General features: G+C 52.2%; 1 protein-coding gene across 1 annotated transcript in view; it reads right to left on the reverse strand.

Annotated features, from left to right (window-relative positions):
* Positions 1 to 23,047, reverse strand: part of MUC16 (mucin 16, cell surface associated) — a 108,419-nt gene that overhangs the window by 24,280 nt on the left and 61,092 nt on the right. Inside the window, 25 exon segments of the mRNA XM_057311252.1 lie at positions 855 to 890; positions 1,572 to 1,744; positions 2,309 to 2,376; positions 2,570 to 2,767; positions 3,295 to 3,447; positions 3,449 to 3,500; positions 5,495 to 5,562; positions 5,849 to 6,020; positions 6,245 to 6,299; positions 7,768 to 7,827; positions 8,046 to 8,081; positions 8,395 to 8,567; positions 10,375 to 10,442; positions 10,804 to 10,925; positions 13,818 to 13,874; positions 14,101 to 14,136; positions 14,249 to 14,421; positions 14,980 to 15,047; positions 15,254 to 15,378; positions 16,716 to 16,775; positions 17,027 to 17,062; positions 18,909 to 18,980; positions 19,228 to 19,263; positions 19,591 to 19,763; positions 22,792 to 22,859. Coding sequence (XP_057167235.1) covers positions 855 to 890; positions 1,572 to 1,744; positions 2,309 to 2,376; positions 2,570 to 2,767; positions 3,295 to 3,447; positions 3,449 to 3,500; positions 5,495 to 5,562; positions 5,849 to 6,020; positions 6,245 to 6,299; positions 7,768 to 7,827; positions 8,046 to 8,081; positions 8,395 to 8,567; positions 10,375 to 10,442; positions 10,804 to 10,925; positions 13,818 to 13,874; positions 14,101 to 14,136; positions 14,249 to 14,421; positions 14,980 to 15,047; positions 15,254 to 15,378; positions 16,716 to 16,775; positions 17,027 to 17,062; positions 18,909 to 18,980; positions 19,228 to 19,263; positions 19,591 to 19,763; positions 22,792 to 22,859 — 2,338 coding nt within the window.

Raw genomic sequence — 23,047 nt, forward strand, 5'->3', positions numbered from 1 at the left:
GAGGACTGTAGGACAGAGTAGAGGCTACTGCACCAGTCCTAGCAAAAAATGCCAGTGGTCTGAATAAAGGCTGAATGACAGATGCAGAGCAAGGACGTGCAAGATATTATGAAAGGAGAAAAGATGATTTGGTGATGGATGGATGGGAGGTGAGTGAGAGGGAAGGTCAAGGTTGGCACCTGTGTTCCTGCCTTTGGTGATAAGGAAAAGGAGCAAGTTTGGGAGGGTCAGAGACCAAGGGGCTGGGTGATGTCCAGGAGGTGGGTGGACCAAGCGCCAGGAGCTGCTGTGTGGAGTGGGCTGGACTCAGGATTAGGATTCTGAACAGCTGGACTTTGAACAGCTAGATGGTCCCTGAAACCCACAGAAATGCACGAGTTTCCCCGGGGAAGCTAAGTAAGCAATAAGGAGGGAAGAAGTGATGTTGAATGAATGATTTTGTAGTAATGATTTTGGTACTGGTAGGACTTTCCTACTTGCAGGCTTGAGGGGTGGAGCCAGAGAGGATTTGGGGAAGGATGCAGGGGTCACAGCAGCAGAGGGAAAGAACACAAGGGATGAAATCAAAGGTGTGTTATGCCTGTAAGGGAATGGTGGCAGTGGGGGCTCTAGTTATAAACTGTGTGCCTGGCTCTATGCCCCCTTTAGCCTGGAGTCGGGGCATCGTCCTCGGCTGTGTTGTGGGGGGGGGTGGCTCCTGTCCCCTCCAGCTCAGCCCACACTTCCATGCACATCCTCTGGACTCCTTCCCATCCAGAAAGGGGGAACAGGAGGGAAGGCCTGGCTGGTTGAGCAGATCTTATCTTTAGGGAGAGGGTGGTGGGCCCAGGCTCACAGAAGTCTGAAATACTCACTGTTGGGGGCGGTGGCTGAAGCTGGGTGGGTGTAACCTGTGAAGAGGGGGAGTGACAGTGAGCAGGGAAGGGAGAGGTCCTCAGTGAAGAGGCAACCTGGCTGCTGGGGAGATGGCAGCTGGCGCATCGCAGCTGTGATTCTTAAAAAGGAAGATGATTAGGCACCGGAAGGGAGCAAAGTCTACTCGCCCCATCTCCAGACAAAGGACCTGCTCAAAGCCCTTGGAAACGTGAACCCCCAGTGGAGGTCTGAACTCATGCAGAACCCTGATGCAGCAGAGGCCCTCAGCGCGGAGGACGGCCCTACAGGGCAGTCACCATTGACGTACACTCTGTCATCGGAGAAGCTGGGAGCAGACGAGTGCTCAGGACGGGGACCTCCTCATCCTGCAGATGCCAGGGACCAGCGCCCATGTCTGGGGTTTTAATGGGTATAGGTCCCCGTTCACCCGAAGCTGGGCTGGAGCAGGGGTGCGGAGGGCAGGCAGTGGGCTCCTGGCTGTTTGCATTCTAAGGTTGCAGAGGGACTCACAGGGTTGTAGAGACTTCTGAAGCCTCTGAATACTCACTGCTCGGGGTGGTGGCCCGGGTCTGGCGGGTGTAACCTGCACAGGTAGAGGGAGAAGGGGTGAGGAGGGCGAGTAATGAGCGAGAGGGAGGAATGGAGAGGAGGATGTGGGGCCTGTGGAAATGTGGACGCAGACGACAATCCCTCACCATTGATGTAGAGGCTGTCAGGGTCCAGCGTGTAGGGACCCAGCCTGGTGACACCACTGGACAGCCGGCTCAGCTCCTGGTACAGCCGCTCTCTGTCCAGCCCGGGGCCCATGGGGTCAGGGCGGTGGGTGCAGACGGCATCCACTCCAGTGGCCGCCCCATCCTTCTCGGGCCTGGGGGTGGGGGGTGGGGGGTAACAATAGGTGGAGTCCCCAGGCAGGGCTCCTGGGACCCCTGGGCAGGACAGGAAGGGGCCAGGGCAACTGAGGGGCTGTGCACACAGCCAATGGGTGGGAGGATTTGTATCGAATTGCGAGTGTGAAACCTACAGCCTCAGGGCATGGGGACAGGACAGCTCCTGCCTGAGACAGGCGAAGAGCTGGAATTTGGGGTTAAAACAAGGAGAAAAGTCACGCTTGTCTTGAGAGTTCCATCCTGGGGACAGAACTGAAAGCCTAAAGGAAATGTCCTCTTTGGTCAGAGGGAGACAGGAGGGAATTTGGAAGGATGACCAGACTAGGGTCCCCATCCTGCTGAGGGGCTCCACAGAATCTGGGGTGTGTGTTAGTGGGGGTGGGGGTGGTTACAATCAGAAGAGGCCTTGATCCTAGAGCCGGTGCCCCCTGAGTTCCGCCTCTGCTGAGGACATGGACAGAGAAGGCAGGAAGGAAGCGGAGGGGACTCCTGGGCTCTGGGAGCCCTTGAGGCAGCCCTGGCCGGGGATTGCAAGGACTCACCTGAGCAAGGTCAGTCTGCAGCCTGAGTACAGGGGGCCCACACTGGTGTTCTTGAACAAGAGTCCGAGCTGTGGGTGAGAGCAAGGGAAGTAACCAGATGATGTGAGATGCAGGGGCAGGATGGCCATCGGTGGGTGGGGCAAGAGTGAGGTGGGAGGGGCTAGCTCCCAAGGACTGGGCAGAAAAGGCTGGCCTGGCATCAGTAGGCGGGATGAAGGCTGGGTGGGCGGGGCTGGCAGGGGAGGTGGGCGGGGCTCTCACCTGGAGCCGCAGGGACTTCTCTGTGCTGTTAAATTTCAGGGAGCGGGGCGGCTGCATGTCCTCCGTGTAGCGCAGGCTGGTGACAGTGAAGTTGAGAGTGAATGGTACCAGGGGTTGTCCCGTGGCTGCAGCAGGGGAGGGAGAGGACAGGCCACCGTGAGTCAGGCCCGGGGTGGATACAGGGGCAGGGCCTGGGACCTGGGCCTATTTCACTGGAGACCGTAGCACGTGCTGAGGGTCCCTGGGCACCTAATGTCAGAACCCCCAGTGCGGACAACCTGAGACCGTCCCACGCAGCAGGTGAAGGTGGGCAGGACCTACAGGAGACAATCTACCACCTAACATTCTTACTTATTCAAGCCCACGTTGGGAACTTTCTTGCATCCACCCAACCCCCACGCGCTGGCCGTTTCTCTGTGTCCAGCCAACAGCACAGAGGTGACGCACAGCGGAATCTTACTGCAGTGAATTCCCAGCCTGCATCCCCGACCCCTACCCTCCCTGACAGCTGGAGCAGGGGCCTGGTGGGCAGGGGCCTGCTGCTTTCCTTCCCTGGTTGGGGGGGGGCGCTCTGAAGACCCCTGAGTACTCACCACTGGGGGCAGTTACTGGTGTCTGGTGGGTGTAGCCTGCGGAGAGAGCACAGGAGAGAGGGGAGGCGCTGAGGTGCAGCAGGAATAAAGAAGACAGGGGTGAGGGGGTAGGGGGTGGACCGTGAGCTTGACCGCTCAGCAGCGCGCAGGGGGCCGCTGCTCACCACTGACGCAGAGACTGTCCTCCTCCAGGCCGTAGTGGCCCAGCCTGGTGACACCATGGGTCAGCCGGCTCAGCTCCCAGTATAGCCGCTCTCTGTCCAGCCCGGGGCCCGGGGGGGTGGCGGCGGCCGAAGCACAGGGCGTTCACGTGGGTGGCTGCTCCAGCCTTCTCGGGCCTGCGGAGGGCAGGACACAGCGGTGCAGCTGATTACGATCCATCTGCGGAGCGTTCTCGGGGGTACCGTTATGGGGGTGCCATGGGGAAGGCTAGGAAGTAGCGGGGCTCCTGCTGACAGGCCCCGGGAGGCCGTCACCCAGCGCGGAGGGAATTTGCTCCACATTCTGAAAAGGCCTCCCCGTGCTTCCCGACCCGCTGTCATCATCACAGCACCAGGTTTCACTTAAAATGGGAATCTTCCCTCATTAGGAGTTTGCTGAAATCCTCTGGCTCCCTACGGATGAAGCCCCGCTGTGCCCGTCCCAACACACACACCCCATCTGGGCGTCCACCCGGCCGCCCTGCGCCTATCTCTGCCTCCGCCCTGGCAGGAGAGCGTTTCTGCTCTGCTCGCCACCTGTGGTTCCCTCTCCCTGAATCTGTCCTCCTGGCCCAGAGCTGTGCCTCCTGGCCACAGCGACCTCCTCTCCAGGTATGAGCTGCCACTCCAAGTCCTTCCACACCCACTACACTTCCCATATCCCAACACTCTAATAGTCTCTCTGGGCCTCAGTTTCTCATCTCGAAAATGGGAATAATCATGGTACTCAGGTGTATCTTGTGAGGATTAAGTCTGCCGATGTAAGTATAAGGCTTACAATAGTATCCGGCACATCCCTAAGTGCTAGGGCAGTGTCTGCCACTATTTTATGTGCCATTACTTTTACTATTAATTATATGTGAATTAATTACATAATTCACATATAATAATTACAGATAATTAATTTGTATAAATGTGTTTACATATAATTAATATAATACACTCTTCTTGATGGCAGAGTCTATGCTTTTGGCCTCCATGGAGATTTCGGAGCTCAGCACAGAGCTGGGACACAGTAGGTGCTCAAGCAATGTTTGTGGATGGAAAGAAAATTTGTGGTTCTCCAGGCCAGGGGAGTGGAGAGGTCACTCTGCCATCAGCAACCTGGGCTAGGCCCTAAGAAACAGCGCTTCATTCCATCCCCCTCTATTCCAGCACCACAGCGAGGGAATCCTTTCTCAAATTCTATTTTTGGAGGCATGGAGATATCCTGGGGAGATGCCCACTGAGGCTTAACTCTCCAGGGGACCTTGGGATGGAGAAGCCCACTCGCGCTCCGAAGCCCCATCGTTCGGTAAAGTGGGGCCAAGCTGCACGTGTCTGCATTGGAAGGGAGCAGGGAATTGAAGGCTGGGATTATGGGGAAGGGGAGCGATCCTATGGTTCTTCCCAGAGAAAAGAAGCAAAGCACGCTTAGTGGGAAAGGGCATGGACCCTAAGGAGGCTGGGCTTGAATCCTGGCTCCACCATTTGGCAGCCATTGGCTCTGGGGAAGTTCCTTAACCTGCTGGTGCCTTGATTTCTCATCTGTAAAATAGGGATAATAGGAGTGCTGTTAAGAGAGTCTAGGGAAATGATGGCCAGGAAGCATTTCAGCCAGTGACTCAGGAGACCTTTGGCGATGTCTTGTGACAGATCTGGTTGTCACGACTTTGGGGGCTGGGATACCACAGGCATCTATCCAGTGGCCAAGAGGCTGCTGAACCCCCTGTTGTGCAGAGACAACCGCCCGTGACAATAACCATTTGGCCCCCAGTGTCAAGAGTGACCATGCATCAGGAACCCCAATGTCGAACACATGCTAAGTCCTTGCTGTGTGTTAGCCTTCGAAACTATTTACATGCGGTGTGAGGTTGGAGGTACAGTAGACTGGGGATTGCATCCTTTATAAAGGATTTCGGGGCAAACTTTCCAGTTGCTGTGTTTTGTTATTTTGTTCCTACTAAATATTGCATGGGAGATCTGAGGCTCAGGAGGATGGGAAGGTCCAGAACAGGGCCTGGGGGCCAACAGCCCAAAGGACAGTGGCTACTCCAGGTTGGGAGCTGAAAAGGGCTGAGGCTAAAGGGAGGACCCAGCCCATGGTAAGAATCTCCACTGTGCCTCACTGGGCCATCTCCTGGGGGTCCCACCTGAGCGAGGTCAGTCTGCAGTCAGAGTAGAGGGGACCGACACTGGTGTTCTTGAATAAGGGTCTGAGCTGTTGAAGGAGAGGGAGGTGAGTAGAAGGACTGAGCTGGACAAGGGCAGGGTTGGGGAGGGCTGGATGGAGCTGGCATCAGTTGGGAGGCAGGGAGAGGTGGGTGGGGCATGCAGGAGGTAGGCAGGACGTGGAAGAGGTGGGTGGGACTGGCATGGGGGGAGGCAGGAAGAGGGGGCGGGGCATGGGGAGGTAGGTGGGGCATGGGAGAGGTGAGTGGGGCTGGCATCATTGGGTAGGAAGACATCAGTGGATAGTGGAGGGTTGAGGTGGGTGGGGCTCTCACCAGGCTCTGCAAGATCATCTCTGTTTCGTTGAACTTGGCTGAGCCCATCAGCTGCATGTCCTCCGTGTAGCGCAGGTTGGTGATGGTGAAGTTAAGGGTGAACAGAACCAGGTCGGGGCCAGAGACTGCAGTGAGGTTGGGAGAGAAGCCGTGCTCTGAGTCCCTGCCTAAGCTGGATTTAGGGATAGTGGGGTAAAGTCTGGATCCACGTCCCTGGTGCCCAGTATATTCACAACCGGTGCGAGAGCTCAGAATATCTCCGCCCCAAATGGGAACCCTTGTTTTGTTATTCTACTAATAGTAATGATATTAATAATGACAGTAAAAACCGCAGTAATAGTAAGACTTGACGTTTGGTAAGAGCTCACTCTGTGCTAAGAACTTTCCATCCACTACCTCATGTCCTCAAACAAACCCTGGAAGTGAATCCTTTTACTCCAAATGACAGAGGCTGAAAAAAAGTTTCAGAGAAGTCAAGTCACTTCCCCAAAGCCACACAGCTATTTTGGAGAAGAAGCTCAGATTCTAGAGTTTGAATGACTTAAACATGAGTCCTGCCCATCCACTGGCTGTGTGACCTCAGAAAAATACCCAGACCCCCTAGAACCCGTCTATGCCTCTCTTTAACAGGGAAACAGCAGCGTCCACCTGCTGGGGTCAAAGCCCGTGCGTGTGAAGCAGGGTGCCCTTGATGTGACCCACAGTCAGTGAATACCGCTGCCGTGCCTTGTAGTCATTTTGTCCTTGCCACCACCTGCTTCCTCTGCTTCAGTCTCTGCCCTTTGGCAATTAGTCCTGGCTTTGCCCGTGACTATTTCCATTCCATTCGAGCAGAAGGTCAAGCTTTGAGAATTGCTCCAGAATGTACCACTGCATCTAATCTCACTAACTGAGCCCCTGGGTCCCCTAAGGCCAACACGGTCACAAGTTGGTCCCTGGCAGGCCACCTGGGGTAGACTGTGAAAGTGACCACAAATTCTTCACTCCGTGCCCTGCACCCTGGAAGTGTGGTCTTGCAGCCCCTTCCACCAACAGGTGGGAGTCTGTTTCTCCACCTCCTGACTCTGACTTGGCCATGACTTGCTTTGGCCAAGGGGACAAGAAAAACGTGGTGCAAGCGGAAGCTTGGGAAGTGCCTGTGCGCCGAGGCTTGCCCTCTCCTGCTTCTAGGAAGCCCACGACCAGCAAAGGAAGGAGCCAGAGCTAGTCTGTGGGACGATGAGAGGCCACCTGAAGGAGACTGAGGCACCCCAGCCATCAGTCAGGCATCCTCCAGAGCAGAGTCTCCTAGCTAAGTTTCAGGGCAGCGCAGACACATAAGGGAGCCTGGCTCAGAGCGGAGGAACTGTCCCGCTGACCTCTATGCCAGCGAGCAGCAGTAGAGGACCGTGTTAATCCCGGAGATTGGAGGGCCGTTTGTTAGGCAGGAAAACCTAGCTGATACAAAACCTTCACAGAAAGCAAAGGGCGGATTAAAAGGAGTGACTGGTTCAGCCTAGGACTGAAAACCCAGAGTCACAGAGCTCTCCAAACCTAGGGATGGAGCTGGACTGGTGGTGACGAGGGCGTGGTCCCGAGGATCACCCTCCCCACGCTGTCCCCTCGCTTTGAGCTGTGTGCGCCTACTCTCTTGCCCTTCTTCTTCTTCTCTTAAAAAGAATATTTTACTTATTTATTTATTTGAGAGAGAGAGACAGAGAGAGCACAAGCAGGGGAGTGGCAGAGGGAGAGAGAGAAGCAGGCTCCCCGCTGAGCAAGGAGCCCAATACGAGACTTGATCCCAGAACCCTGGAATCATCTGAGCTGAAGGCAACCGCTTAACCGACTGAGCCACCCAGGCACCCTCTCTTGCCCTTCTCATTTCAAAGCACAAAGGTGTATGGCTGGGAAGGAAGGAGACACGGAGAGAAGGCTCTTACCTGTAGAGCTGGAGGAGACTGGAGCTACGGAGGTTTCCGAGGGTGTGGAAGTCACGGCAACTGAGGAGGAAGCAGCAGATATAAGAGAGACGAAGCCCCATCACGTTGGAGACGCCAGAGGCAGGGGCGCTTGATGCCCAGCCAGAGCCCCGGAAGACAGCGGCGGGGGAAGGCCGCTAAGGCTCCCTTCCTCCATGAAGCTCTGGGCTTAGGGGAGAGGCAGCAGCTGTTCCCACAAGGTGTGGGGGCATGGGACCATCTAGGATTTGGGCACTTACCACTGGGGATGGAGGTCGGTGGTGGTCTGGTGTAACCTGCAGGGAGTGGATAAGAGCGAGGTGGGATGTCTGAAAGGCTTAAGTGAGGGATGAAGGGGCTGGGCCATTAGAGGAGGAAGAGTTCCCATCAGGAGGTCCTGTCCCAGCCAGACAGCCAATGGTACCTCCTGTAACCTTTCTCTGACTTCCCACCTCCCTGTATGTGATGGAGCCCCTGGTGGGGAAGGGGGATCTCACAAGGAAAGGAAGAACGAGGAGAGAAAAGTGTAGAGGGAGACATGGATGTATCCTCTGGCTAGAGCTCAGAGCATCAACAGAATGGAGACCCCCATCACCTCCAGATGCTCACCGTTGACATAGAGCCTGTCCCTGTCTAGGACGTAGGAACCGAGCTGGGTGACACCATGCGTCTGGTGGCTCAGCTCCCGGTACAGCCGCTCCCTGTCCAGCTGCAGACCCAAGGGGTCAGGTTGGTAGGTGCAGACAGCGTCAACTCCAGTGGCTGCTCCACCGTTTTCAGGCCTGGGGGGAGAAGGACATGGGTACAGGAACAGGACAAAGGGACATCCCTGCCAGGACATCATTTCATCAGCCCACTGGTATGTGCTTGCCTGCTTATCTGCTCTTTTGGTCCAGACATGAGCCGCTCATAAGAGAAGCTGCATCCTTGTGCAACAAAGGACCAGAGTGGGTGTTCTAGAGTCAGATGACTCCAGTTCAAACCTTAGCTCTGTCACTTGTTGAATAATCCATGGAAGTGGTCTGACTCGGTTCTCCCATCTTTGCAGCGTGGATAATGGTCTAACCCTTTTGTTGGAATGTTCGTGGGGTTCAGAAATGATGGATATACCACACCTAGCTCCGGAGCCAAATACTCATTAATTAACTGTTTAATTAAACAAATACCCACAGAGCCGAACATCGACAGTCCCTAGCACTGGAGAGCGGCTCTGAACAGATTCATCAGCTCTCGGAAGGCTGACCCAACCCAATTCTTGCACTTGAGCATTGAGCCTGAGACGCTGCCCAGCAAAGACCCCCAGCCACTGCGTGCCTGTTTCTTGTGCTCCCAGTATCTGGGGAAGCAGGAAAAACTAACCCTGAAGGGGTAACCTGGGGGATCCAGCATGTTGCACCGCCCGAGAGTATTTCTGGGGAGGAAGAGCGTATCCCTTGCACCTCAACAGGATGGAAGTGACCTTGAGCCAAGCTACTTCTAGCTCTGGTCTCCTAGAAACCTGACAAAGGTGCAAGGTCAGTTGTGTCGCCTGCTATGTTGCTTATGGTGAGAATGAGCCCTCGTCGATGACCCGCATCTTTCCTGGGAGGGCGGAAGATGGACAATAATACCTGGCAGGAAGCTATAGCTTTGGGCTTCCTTAGGTATGGTAAACCTCTTAACTTGGCAGGACTGTTACAAGAGATATTGGTTACCTTTTGGGACACGGGGCACGTAAGCCAGGGTGGCTCCGTCATCTAGCCACCGAGGTTATTATTTCTTTTTTTAATTTAAATTAAAGTTAGTTAACACATACTGTATTATTAGGTTCAGGGTAGAATTTAGTGATTCATCAGTTGCATGGAACACCCAGTGCTCATTCCATCACGTGTCCTCCTTAATGCCCATTCCCCAGTGACCCCATCCCCCCACCCATCTCCCCTCCAGCAACCTCCACTGAGATTATATTTTCTTTGCACTTTAACTGTCACCGGGATGCCAAAAGAATAGTGCTTGGACTGCCAAGAAGGCTCTTATGAAAAAGAAATGCCCAGGGGCGCCTGGGTAGCGCAGTCGTTAAGTGTCTGCCTTCGGCTCAGGGTGTGATCCCGGCGTTCCGGGATCGAGTCCCACATCGGGCTCCTCGGCTGGGAGCCTGCTTCTTCCTCTCCCTCTCCCCTGCTGTGTTCCCTCTCTCACTGGCTGTCTCTCTGTCACATAAATAAATAAAATCTTTAAAAAAAAAAAAGAAAGAAAGAAATGCCCAATGCTGCCCGCTGGCATGCCCTTTCCTGTCTCTGTATGGCCTAGTTAGATCTTGCAAGTCTGATCCTCCAATTGGGCTTCAGATGACCTAGAGAGGGCAGTGCACGGGACTGGCACCCGAGCCGAGAGCTGTGTGAGACCAGCAAGGTGCCTGAACACAGCATCGAGGGGAGTGCTTACTTTCAGGGCTGTGCAGACACAGGTTAGCCCCTGAGAGCAAGCACCTCCGTCATTTCTGCGCGCTAGGCATCTCGCTTGTCTCTCTAGCCCGGGCCCCGGCCAGCCCAACCCAACCAGCCCACACCTTCCTCTATCTCCTAAGGCCAGGCAAAGAGGAGGTCTCACCTTAGTGTGGTCACTCTGCAGCCAATGTAGAGCGACCCAATACTGCTATTGGCAAACAAGGGTTTGAGCTGTGGAGGAAGAAGTGGGGGAGTGAAAAAGAAATGGAAAAGCAATCACCGTTCTAAAACACAAGATTTTCAAATCAAACAGCAGCTCCCCAGTCATCTCTGTATAATACAACGCTGAATTCTCAGAAGAACCCTTTGGGATCTGGGCTTTTCTTGTCTTAGTGTTACAGATGAGGAAACGGTACCAAGAGGCAAGATCACGACTCCGAGGGCCCATCACCGGCCTGTGGCAGTTCCAAGTTTCGAACCCAGAAACTGTCTGCCCCTCAAGCCCTCTGTATCCTCCAAAAGCGTAGTAAGGAGACTCAGAGAGGGTGGGGAGGAAGCCGGAAAAGGGGGATGGGTAGCAGGGGGCTCTCACCAGGTCTTGTAGAATTGACTCCGTGGCATTGAACTTCGCGGAGCCCGGCCGCATGGCCTTCGTGTAATGCAGGTTGGTGATGGTGAAGTTGAGGGTAAAGGGCACCGGGGCAGGGCCAGCAGCTGCAGTGGGGCGGGGAGAGAAGAGGCCGCGCCCCGAGTCAGTGGTAGATAGATAGAACTATTGTCCATTGTCTCCAGCTTTGGCCACATAGGGAAGCGGGAGATGCTGGTGTCTGTGTGTTACATAAAGAGCCGGAGATGGTGCCTGCCCAGGAGCTCGTAGGGTATTTAATTCTTCACAACAGGCTGGGATCCATGAGCTCAAAGCCTGCCAGGACCAAACTCACAATGTTTCTATCCAGTTGTTTGAAGCATAGCCTGGACAGGCAGCTTTCAGCCACCCCGAGCCTGCCTGCTTTGCATGCCCCATGACACCGCACCCAGCAGCCGATAATTATAAAACAGATCAACCCTGGGCCTCCAAGAGCCTGGGCCACTGCCTCCACCCCCCACTCCGGGCAGAGCTATCTAACCCAGAGACTCCCCACCAGGCTGCTTGCTGAGGGACATCGCCTAGACGGGACACTGTCTTCTCCGACCACTCCCCTCCCCTGGGAGTCCCCTTGCCCTTCTCCCCTTCTGTGTAGGGATCTGCACCCAGAACCTCTTGAAGGTGTCCTGCCCTGAGGCACCTCCCCCGCGCCGAACGTTTGTGGGTGCTACTGCCATCTAGTGGTCGTGTCTTTTTCTCCGCTCAACCCAGAAATCCCTCAAAACCCCTACTCCGGGTTGGACCCGCAGGAGAATCGGTGAGAAACCCAGAGCTAAGGACGGTAAGACTGACTTGGCTTGAGCCAGTTTCTTCCTCTTACCAGGACCGCTTTGGAAACCCTCCCAGACAGGTTCAGCCCTCACTGCTGCATTTGAAAATCTGCCTCAGGAGCAATTTGCCAACTAACGCCCCCCCCCCCCCCCGCCATGTACTCAAATAATAAGGTGTACTTTGTGAATAATTCCTCTCAAGAGTAATCTTATTCAAGACAAAATCAGAGAGGGAGACAAACCATAAGAGACTCTTAACTCTAGGAAACAAACTGAGGGTTGTTGGAGGGGAAGTGGGGGGGGTAGGGGGGTGGGGTAACTGGGTAACGGCATTAAGGAGGGCACCGGATGTTGTCAGCACTGGGTGTTATATGCAACTGAGGAATCACTGAGCTCTACCTCGAAACTAATAATACACTCTATGTTAATTGAATTTAAATAAAATAAAATTAGAAATAAAAAAGAAATTCTTATTCAAAAGTATATTTAAAGCAAGCAGGCAAAACCAGCTTCTGTTCTGTTGTCTTTAAAAGTCAATAAAAACAAGGTGGTCCTAATAAAAACAGGTGGTAAGTGACATTATTCTAAATTAAGACACTAAAAAGACAATAACCTAATCAATATGGAAAGCTTGACTAAACCCTGGTATGAAAAAAGCCACCCGTAAAAGGGAGACATTGGGGAAAATGTGACTATGGACCGTATGCCAGATGACACCAAAGTATTCTTATTTTTTGAAGCACGGTAATGCTGTTATGGTTACGTAGGCAATGTCCTGATTTTGTGGCGATTCTTGCTGAAATCCTTAATAGTGAAGCATTGTGCTATTTTCAAATTTCAAATGGTTCAAGAAAAACAAATTATGTCTACAGCTTTGTACCATCAGCTCTGCCATAATGCTTGCTTTGAAAACACCATTTTTCAGGGTCATCGATACATTAGGGAACAATGTGAACGTAACGTAAGTTTCCCATCCGGTCATGTGCGATGTTGTCCGCAGGACACACAAAGGAAACACTAGTTAAACCCAGTACCCAGCTGACGCTAGCTCTGTAGGCATACACGAAAATGCACGCACACAACTCAAACGCCTGTCGGCTTAATCACCACCCCTGAGGTGTTAGGAGGGTCACCCATAGCCACCTCGGGTTCCCAGTGTCTGTAGGATTTCGGGCAACCCTCCCGAACTTCTTCACAATTGCTCAACAAGCTTCAGTCTGTTTGCTGACTACTTCCGCAAGCCAATGTCAGACCTCTTTAGCGCCGTATTTATTGTAGTAATTTCTGTTGTATTTCTTAGCCGTTTAACATATATAAAACTATGCTGTTTTATTAGATGTCTACTTTTCATGTCACTGACAAGGTTTTTGAGTGTTGAGCCCTATGCTTTCCATTGTGTGATTTTGCAAGGCATAGTTTAGGGCCACCTGTGTTAGATCATAATAGAACTATGTACAAGAAGTAAATAAGACAAAAGGTCCGCAACTGTGGCGGACAGATGGCTGTTCCCTGCACTATTCTTTCAATGTTTCTGCTACTTCTGACAGTTTTCATAATAAAAAGAGGGTGGGGGGTGCAAACACACACAAAATACTCATGAAAAGTGGAAATGACCCCATGGTCCCTAGACTTTAACAGATCAAACATTCCTTAAAATGCCACTAAAATGAAATGATTTTATGCATTGACTCTGGTCAGGAAGACTATATATATTCACAAGGAACATATTCATAAAGACATTTTAAGAAGAATAAAGTCGCATCTATTGGATAGAGTCATAGGGAATATTCCTTAAAACAAGTTGTTGGTAACTTGGTTAACTGGGGACACTGAAAAAGAATTAGAATTGGCCCTTTACCGAGTTAGCTTTGGCAAACTGGCCACCGGACAAATCTATTATCAGTGAATAGATCTGCGCTCTACTTTCCAAGGGTTGCAGGACGATTTGGAAGTCAGGGGTCACCTATAGGTTTCAGACACAAGTTACAGAGAATAGCTCAGGACTCCCAGTGCTGGGGGTGGGATTGGTGTTCAAGAAATCCCTGGGACCTGGGTAGGGCTCAGCAGATCCTCAGGAGTCAGCCTTGGGCTCCCCTGAGAGATGCCACCCACTCTACCCCTCTTCCCATGTCCTGTGATGAGGACCCAACAGGAGTAGCTGGGAGCCTCTTCAGAGGAGAGAGTGCCTACCTGTGGGACTGGAAAAGGAGGTTGGCATCCCTGCAGAAAATGTGGCCACCATAGAAGCTGGAGAGAAAAAAACCAAGAGTTTGTGGTGGAGATCCCTCACCTTGGGGATACCAGCGAGGGAGTGGCCATGTCTGGGAATTTCTTGGTATAGGTCCCCGTTCACCCGAGGCTGGGTTGGAGCAGGGGTGTGGAGGGCAGGCAGTGGGCTCCTGGCTGTTTGCATTCTAAGGTTGCAGAGGGACTCACAGGGTTGCAGAGACTTCTGAAGCCTCTGAATACTCACTGCTCGGGGTGGTGGCCCGGGTCTGGCGGGTGTAACCTGCACAGGTAGAGGGAGAAGGGGTGAGGAGGGCAAGTAATGAGCGAGAGGGAGGAATGGAGAGGAGGATGTGGGGCCTGTGGAAATGTGGACGCAGACGGCAATCCCTCACCATTGATGTAGAGGCTGTCTGGGTCCAGCGTGTAGGGACCCAGCCTGGTGACACCACTGGACAGCCGGCTCAGCTCCTGGTACAGCCGCTCTCTGTCCAGCCCGGGGCCCACGGGGTCAGGGCGGTGGGTGCAGACGGCATCCACTCCAGTGGCCGCCCCATCCTTCTCGGGCCTGGGGGTGGGGGGTGGGGGTAACAATAGGTGGAGTCCCCAGGCAGGGCTCCTGGGACCCCTGGGCAGGACAGGAAGGGGCCAGGGCAACTGAGGGGCTGTGCACACAGCCAATGGGTGGGAGGATTTGTATCGAATTGCGAGTGTGAAACCTACAACCTCAGGGCATGGGGACAGGACAGCTCCTGCCTGAGACAGGCGAAGAGCTGGAATTTGGGGTTAAAACAAGGAGAAAAGTCACGCTTGTCTTGAGAGTTCCATCCTGGGGACAGAACTGAAAGCCTAAAGGAAATGTCCTCTTTGGTCAGAGGGAGACAGGAGGGAATTTGGAAGGATGACCAGACTAGGGTCCCCATCCTGCTGAGGGGCTCCACAGAATCTGGGGTGTTAGTGGGGGTGGGGGGTGGTTACAATCAGAAGAGGCCTTGATCCTAGAGCTGGTGCCCCGAGTTCTGCCTCTGCTGAGGACATGGACAGAGAAGGCAGGAAGGAAGTGGAGGGGACTCCTGGACTCTGGGAGCCCTTGAGGCAGCCCTGGCCGGGGATTGCAAGGACTCACCTGAGCAAGGTCAGTCTGCAGCCTGAGTACAGGGGGCCCACACTGGTGTTCTTGAACAAGGGTCCGAGCTGTAAAGGAGAGGGAAGTGAGTAGAAGGTCGGGCGGGTGGGGTGGAGAGCAGGTAGAAATGTGAGGGGTGGGGGCTGGCACCCGTGGGCTGCAAGGTAGCCGGCACAGGTGAGGTAGGCGGGGTCTCTGTGGGCGTGGCAGAGAGCAGGTGGGTGGTGCCTGGGGGGGGGGGGTGAGGCAGGAGAGTGGCGGGCGGGGCTCTCACCAGGCGCTGCAGGTTTCTCTGGGTGGCGTTGAACCTCCCGGAACCAGGGCGACTCATACCCTCCTGGTAGTGCAGGTTAGTGATGGTGAAGTTGAGAGTAAACAGCACCAGGGCAGGACCAGTGGCTGCAGTGGGGGCGGGAGCGAGACGCCAGTGAGCCTAAGCGTGGGTCATCCCACCTTCGTCTCTTCAAGGACTGGGGAGGGGCTTCCTCCAAGATGGGCAATTTCCATAGGAAGGAGATCCCAGACATTAGCATTAAGTGAGGGGCTCTGGGGATAAGTGTGGAAAATTACACTATGGAGGTAAACGCATCATCACACAGAAAGCAAACATTCTGACCCTCCAGTTGGCTGAAATTCCAGACATCCCCTTTTTTGAGGGTTTTTTTTAACCCAAATTATTTCTGTGAGAGCCGATCATTTACTGATTTTTAAAGATTTATTTGGAGAAACACATTGCATTTGTATGGGTCAGGCCCTGTTTTCAGTCTTTCACTTAAATTTTAACACATTTAAGCCTTGAGGCAAACCCTTCAGAGGGAGATAGTATTCTCATCCCCATTTTTCAGATGTAAAAACTGAGCCCAAGGATGGTTAAATAATGTGCCTGCAGTCACACAACCTATAAATGGCAGAGCACAGTTCAAACCTGGGCATTGTGGTCACAGTGTGTGCTCCTAACCCATCCACTCTAGCACCACGGACAGGTCCATACAGTGCCCTGCTCCCTCTGGCCTGAGTGGTCAGTGGTCAGAACACCTTCAGGAGGCCCTAGCTGATGAGTAAGTAGAGACTCGAGAAAGACAGCGTTAGTAATGATGGGTCATCCAGGACCCTCAGCAGGGTCAATGGGTGGATCAAAATCTGCCTTGGGCCACTGAGAAGCCAAGAATGGCAAGTTAGCCCTTGGCCCAACCAGAGTCTGCTGAAATCCCTAACCAGGACCTGTAGGCGGGCATTTTCAGGTACACATGTAGTTCGCGCCGCTCCCTTCTTTCTTGGAAATGAAAAACAAGTACTCAAGAGAAAGAAGCCCCCCCCCCCCACCTGCGGAACTCGCCCCACAACCATGCTGACTGTAAGTCAATACTTCTTTGTACACTCAAGTCCTTATTCTCTTTCTTGCTCAAGCCCATCAAAGACTAGGGCCCTTTCTATTCTGTTCGCTGCTGCGTTACCAGGGCCTTTCATCCAGTAAGGGCTAAATTAATGCAGGAAGAAAGAAAGAAGAAAGAAAGAAAGAAAGAAAGAAAGAAAGAAAAGAAAGAAAGGAAGGAAGGAAGGAAGGAAGGAAGGAAGGAAGGAAGGAAAGAAAGAAAGAAAGAAAGAAAGAAAGAAAGAAAGAAAGAAAGAAAGAAAGAAAGAAAGAAAGAGCGGGCACGGTGCTCTATGTGATACCTCCCACTGGCCAAGTACACCCGACCTTTGCACTATAGGAATGGCAGAGAGGAAGCTCCTACCTGTGGAGGCAGGGATGGGGGTCGCTGAGGTTGCTGGGGAGATGGTGGAGGCTGTTGCAACTGAGAAGAAAACACAGTGAGGCGAATATGGCAGGAAGGAGGGTCTCCCCAGCCAAATGGGGCCCATGATGGGGCCATGAGACACTCCTCAGGCCTGTGCCAGGCTTGTCTTTTCTGATTCTGGGAGTGAAGGTGGGGATAGACTGGAGCTTTCCAGGCCCCTTGTGTCCCTGGGGACGTGGGGTAGGCATAGTGAGGAGGAGAGATGGGCCCCGAGGCAGAGCAGCGCTAGGGCCCAAATTACTACTTACCGCTGGGGGTGGAGGTCAGGACCTGATGGGTGTAATCTGCAGAAAGACAGGAAGAGAAAGTATGAAGAGTTGTAGGGATGGGAGGAAGTGGCAAAAATCTGGGGTTCCTTGGGTATCTCTGGATCTATTTATGTAAGCAGCATTTAGAGAGCTCCCTCAAAGTGCAGACACAGTAGACAAACTCCAGAGAATGTCCCAGAAACCCAGGGAGGGATTTCTCTACCAGGTCGTCCACAGACTATCCCTCGGCCACCTGTACCCCCTTCTCCAAGTGTCTGATCCCTCAGTGAATCCCCAGGAGAACTGTGAATGTACACCCCTCCGCAGGAAGAACCAAAGGTGCGGGCCAAACTTGCTGCTAACTTCTGGACACTGGTCAGGACGAGGTGTGGACGGGCTTGGATCAAGCCTGTTCTCAGTCATGACCCAGCAGAGCTTGAGCGGAGCTTCCCAGCTCACGAATGCCTTCCTGGAAAACCAAAGAGCCTTCCACACGCTGAGGAACCTAATTTCCTTGAATTCTGTCCCACAATCCCGTGGCAACTTCAACTGAATGAGTAGCAACTGCCAAGGGTATTTTGTTGGTAAGGCCTCTGGAGCTGTTTTGAACTCAGAAAGAATGGAGGTTGTTACCATTTAGTGATGTCTGCCATGGATGAGGGATTGGGGAGTGATGGCATAGATGCCATCTGTCTGTCCTAGACAGAATCTGACAGTCATTAAAGATTTGAACAAGGACAAGAAGGGAGTATTTCCACACATGACAAGAAAGTGTATTTCATCCCTTCTTATTCTGAGAAAAATCCACATACTTCCTATGGACTTACCATGCACAAATGGCCTAACATCACCATCATTATCGTCATCATCATTGTCACTATTACCATCACCATCATCATCAACATCACCACCACCATCACCACCACTACCACCACCACCATCACCACCATCATCGCTACCATCATCATCATCACCACCACCACCATCATCATCATCACCACCATCACCACGACCACCACCATCACCACGACCACCACCACCATCACCACCACCACCGTCACCATCACCACCACCACCACCATCACCACCACCACCATCATCATCATCACCACCATCACCATCATCACCACCACCACCATCATCACCATTATCATTATCACCATCACCACATTCACCATCATCATCACCACCATCACCATCATCACTACCATCACCATCATCACCACCACCACCATCATCATCATCATCACCACCATCACCATTATCACCACCACCACCATCATCATCATCACCACCACCACTACCATCACCATCACCACCATCACCACCATCACCACCATCACTACCATCACTACCATCACCACCACCACTACCACCACCACCACCACCACATCATCACCATTATCATTATCACCCTCACCACATTCACCATCATCACCACCATCACCATCATCACCACCATCACCATTATCACCACCACCACCATCATCATCATCATCATCACCACCACCACTACCATCACCATCACCACCATCTCCATCATCACTACCATCACTACCATCACCACCACCACTACCACCACCACCACATCATCACCATTATCATCATCACCCTCACCACATTCACCATCATCATCAACATCACCATCAACATCATCATCATGAGAATATAAGCTTTATGAAGACAATGATTTTTTTCTGTTTTGGGTTCCCTGCTATATTCCCCAGGGCCTGGCATAGAGTAGGTGCTCAATAAAAGTTGCTGATTGACTCATTATCACTAGATTTCCTATGACTTTCCATCTTTATTTGAGCGAATAATGTCAAATGTGTTTACACTTATCAGGTCCCCTCTAACAGATGTGCCGTTCACTGGTACTTACCCATGGGGCTGGGGCTGGGGAAGGAGGATGGAGGCCCAGAGGTTCCCGGGTGTACTGTGGAGGTCCCTGGAGCTGAGGAAAAGCCCCATCAGTGAAATCAGAAAGGCAGTCACACAGCAGACAGACCATTTGTGAGGCCTGCTGCAAGTGGGGCTTGAGCCACACGAGCTTGAGATTCCCTCGGAACTGGGGCAGAGAGGACAGTAAAGAACTTGCGGACTCCCAGGAGCTCTGTCCCTCCCAGAGAAGATATGAGGAGGCATCAATGCTTTGCCTGCCCTGTGTGTTGGGGGACTCTGGGTCATAGTTGAATACTCACTGTTGGTGATGGGTGCAGAGCTCTGATGGGTGAAACCTGTAGGGAGAGGGAGAGGGGATTGTAGGTAAGGGTTAAGGGAGAGGTGGAGGACCACACAGGAGGCAGGGCTACCCGGAGCAGTGGAGGTGGTTCTAGCAGGGGGCGCCGTTGGGGATTCTCCATCAGCACCCAACAAGAAGGAAGTCTCTGAGGGTGAAGTCAGTCCAAGAAGTAGAGGAGACCATGAAGTGCAGACCTGAATCAGCACACCCAGTGCACAGGGCCAAGCCCTTTCAGGGCCGGACAGGGAGTGCGTTCTCAAGCCAGAGGACAGAGGCTTCCCGGTGAGGGGGAAGAGACCCTAACCACATCACGGTTGCTCACCATTGACACAGAGGCTGTCCCTGTCCAAGGTGTAGTGGCCCAGCAGGGCAACGCCATGAGTCAGCTGGCTCAGCTCCCAGTACAGCTGCTCTCTGTCCAGTCCAGGGCCTTCGGGGTCGGGGCGATGCAGACACGTGGCATCCACTCTGGTGGCTGCCCCATCCTTCTCAGGCCTGGATAAGAATCACCACAGTCAGTCTAACTAGCTCTCTACCTGTTGGTCCTTCCCGCTCTCTCCTTGCCAGCCCCAAAGGCAGAAACTTGGGAAACCCCAGTTAACAGAAGCCGCTGTCTTCAGGGGGACGCCCTCCATAGACAACGAGCACACACAGGCCTGAAGCCTCCTGCCTGCCTGGGGGAGAAGCCTCTGAAAGCCCTGGATGTGCGGCAGGTACACAGAGGGTAGTGTTCATGTGGGATGCCAGAGGAAGCCACGACAGCCACGTCCTGTCACCGGTGTTGATGGACACAACACGCACCTGGGGTCATGCTGAAATGGGTGGCAGTGGCCCCAGGACAGTGACCACAGCTTGGCTGGGTGACTTTTCCTGCAGAGAGTTGGGGTTTTCAAATAGTGAAATCAAAAAGCTGAGGTCACTCAGTCTGGATGCAGGGCTGGGGTACTTCTGGAGACTCAAGAGACTAAATGGCTGGAGAGACACACATGCCCTTTGGGCGGGTCTGTCTGAGCATGACCTGTCCACGTCTCAGCACCACCTCCAGCCTCAGGACCTTGACCCACCTACCTGCGCACCCAGCCATACGCTACTGAGATATGGAGAGAAAGTGCTCCCACACTCCAGGGCCACAGGTAGAACGTCTCTTATAATAACCACCACCCCTTGTTAAATTCTGAGCGCGCCGCAGGCCCAGCACTTTGTACTCATGACCGCATCACTTAACCCTCAGAGCGTCCCTGTGGGCTGTATTGCTCAACACCCACCGTTATTATACCCATCACGCTATATATCACATGCAATGCAATTATTCATAATATAAATATAATATATAACGATCTGCTTAACATGTTAAGTATATGATATATATCTGTTACATATTTATTTTATATTTTATTTATTATCATATTATATATTATACCCGTTATACCTACACCTAATATATATAATTGATAATATATATTAGGGATTGTATCTATATATGCTATATATAAAAGATATTATATTTACACATAATATACCTATTATACCTATATATAATATATATAACATAAGCCTGTATATAAAGTATAGGTATAATTATATATTATACCTATATCTCATATTATCTATACTTAGGTAATATGTATATTATATAATATGTATTAGGGAATATACCTATATACATCATATATATTAGGTATTATACCTGTATATGACATATTATACATATTATGTCTATATATAACATATATGTAATATATACCTATATATGAAGTATAGGTATAATTATATATTATACTTATTATACTTATACATAATATATTATGTATTACATATTATGTATAGGTATAAATGTTATAGTTGTATATATTATATATAGGTATAATGTACATATTAGGTATAGATAGAACAGATATACTATAGAATTACACCTATTCTTTCTCTCCCTCTCTCTCTCTATATATACATGTGCGTGCATATTTGTATATTTACAGTTGACTTCTGAACAACATGGAGGTTGGGGTACTGACACCCAACACAGTTGAAAATCTGCATGTCACTTTTGACTCCCTCAAAACTTTTTTTTCTTAAGATTTTATTTATTTATTTGACAGAGAGAGACACAGCGAGAGAGGGAACACCAGCAGGGGGAGTGGGAGAGGGAGAAGCAGGCTTCCCGCTGAGCAGGGAGCCCGAGGCAGGGCTCCATCAGAGGACCCTGGGATCATGCCCTGAGCCGAGGGCAGACGTTTAACAACTAAGTCACCCCCCCAAAACTTAACTAGAGTGTTGTTGACCAGAAGCCTTACTGATAACAGTAATTAACATATATTTTTTACGGGGGCGTCTGGGTGGCGCAGTCGTTAAGCATCTGCCTTCGGCTCAGGGCATGATCCCGGCGTTCTGGGATAGAGCCCCACGTCAGGCTCCTCGGCTGGGAGCCTGCTTCTTCCTCTCCCACTCCCCTGCTGTGTTCCCTCTCTCGCTGGCTGTCTCTCTGTCAAGTGGATAAATACAATCTTAAAAAAAAAACAACACATATATTTTTTATGGTATAGGTATTATATACTGCATTCTTATAATAAAGTAATCTAGAGAAAAAATGATAAGAAAATCATAAGAGAAAACACATTTATAGCACTGCACTGTATTTATCAAAACAAAATCCATGTATAAGTGGACCGACGCTGTCCAAGGGTCAACTCTCTCTCCCTGTATACACATATATTAGCATACATGTATTACGCATGGGCCCCATGTATCATATGTAACACACGGAGTAATGGGACGCAGCAAGGTTCTGGCACCTGCCCGGGATCTCAGTAAATGGCAGAGCTGGCATTTGAACTCTGCTGTGGCTTCGCTGAGGCTCTTAGCCTCTAGGCTCCTCGGCCAGCTCTTCCCCCAGGAAGGAAGGGGAGCTGGATGTAGATGCCTGGGATAAAATGGGAATGTGAGGCGAACCGGACCTATAGATTCTGAGAGATGTGGGAGGTGTGGAGTGATGTCAACCACCTGCCTCCCCCCCCAGCTGCACCCCAGGGACGGCATCCTCCCCAACCCCGAGCCATCCCAGGGCAGGGCAGGCCTTCCGTGGGTCTGACCCATCTAGGAGCACACGTTCTCTCTGGAACCGTGTGCTTGCTTTCCCTCCCTCTTAGAGGTTGCTGGGTTGGCCATTTCCACACGCTGCAAGGTCATAAGGACGCGGAGGAGGCAGTGCTGCCTAGGAGCCAGGAGTCTGGCTCTAGAACCCGCAATGCAGGTTGCTGTGTGTGACCCTCACAAGCTACTCAGTCCTCTGAGCCTGTCGCACCTTCGGTTCCTGCGTCGTGAGGCTGTGGTGAGTGCGACAGGATGAAACGTGAGGTGCCAGCACAGTGCCCCGCATCTTAGGAATTGCTAGCTGCGGGGCTCGTTGTTGTCAATGAGGATGTGCCGTATCCGTGGCCGTGGTTGTCCCAAGTATGGACAAAGTCAGGGAGCCCGTAGGGGAGGGTCCCCTACACCTGTTGGGCTGTGTTCTTGGGGAGAGTCTCACCTGAGCGAGGCTAGCGTGCAGCCTGAAAAGAGGAATCCCAGACTGCTGTTCTTGAACAGGGGGTTGAGCTGTGAGGAAGGAGAGGGAGGTGAGAAGGAACCCCTGAGGAGGCCACGGGGAGCCGGGGTATTGGTGAAGTGAATGGGGCAGAGGTGAGAGGGGCGGCGGCAGAAGCGAGGCGCGGGGCTGGCACCGGTGGGCGGGGCTGGCACCGGTGGGCGGGGCGGGGGTGACATGGGGCGGGGCTGGAACAGGT

Source organism: Ursus arctos, unplaced genomic scaffold (genome assembly GCF_023065955.2).
Source record: "Ursus arctos isolate Adak ecotype North America unplaced genomic scaffold, UrsArc2.0 scaffold_14, whole genome shotgun sequence".
In the NCBI taxonomy this organism is placed as follows: domain Eukaryota; kingdom Metazoa; phylum Chordata; class Mammalia; order Carnivora; family Ursidae; genus Ursus; species Ursus arctos.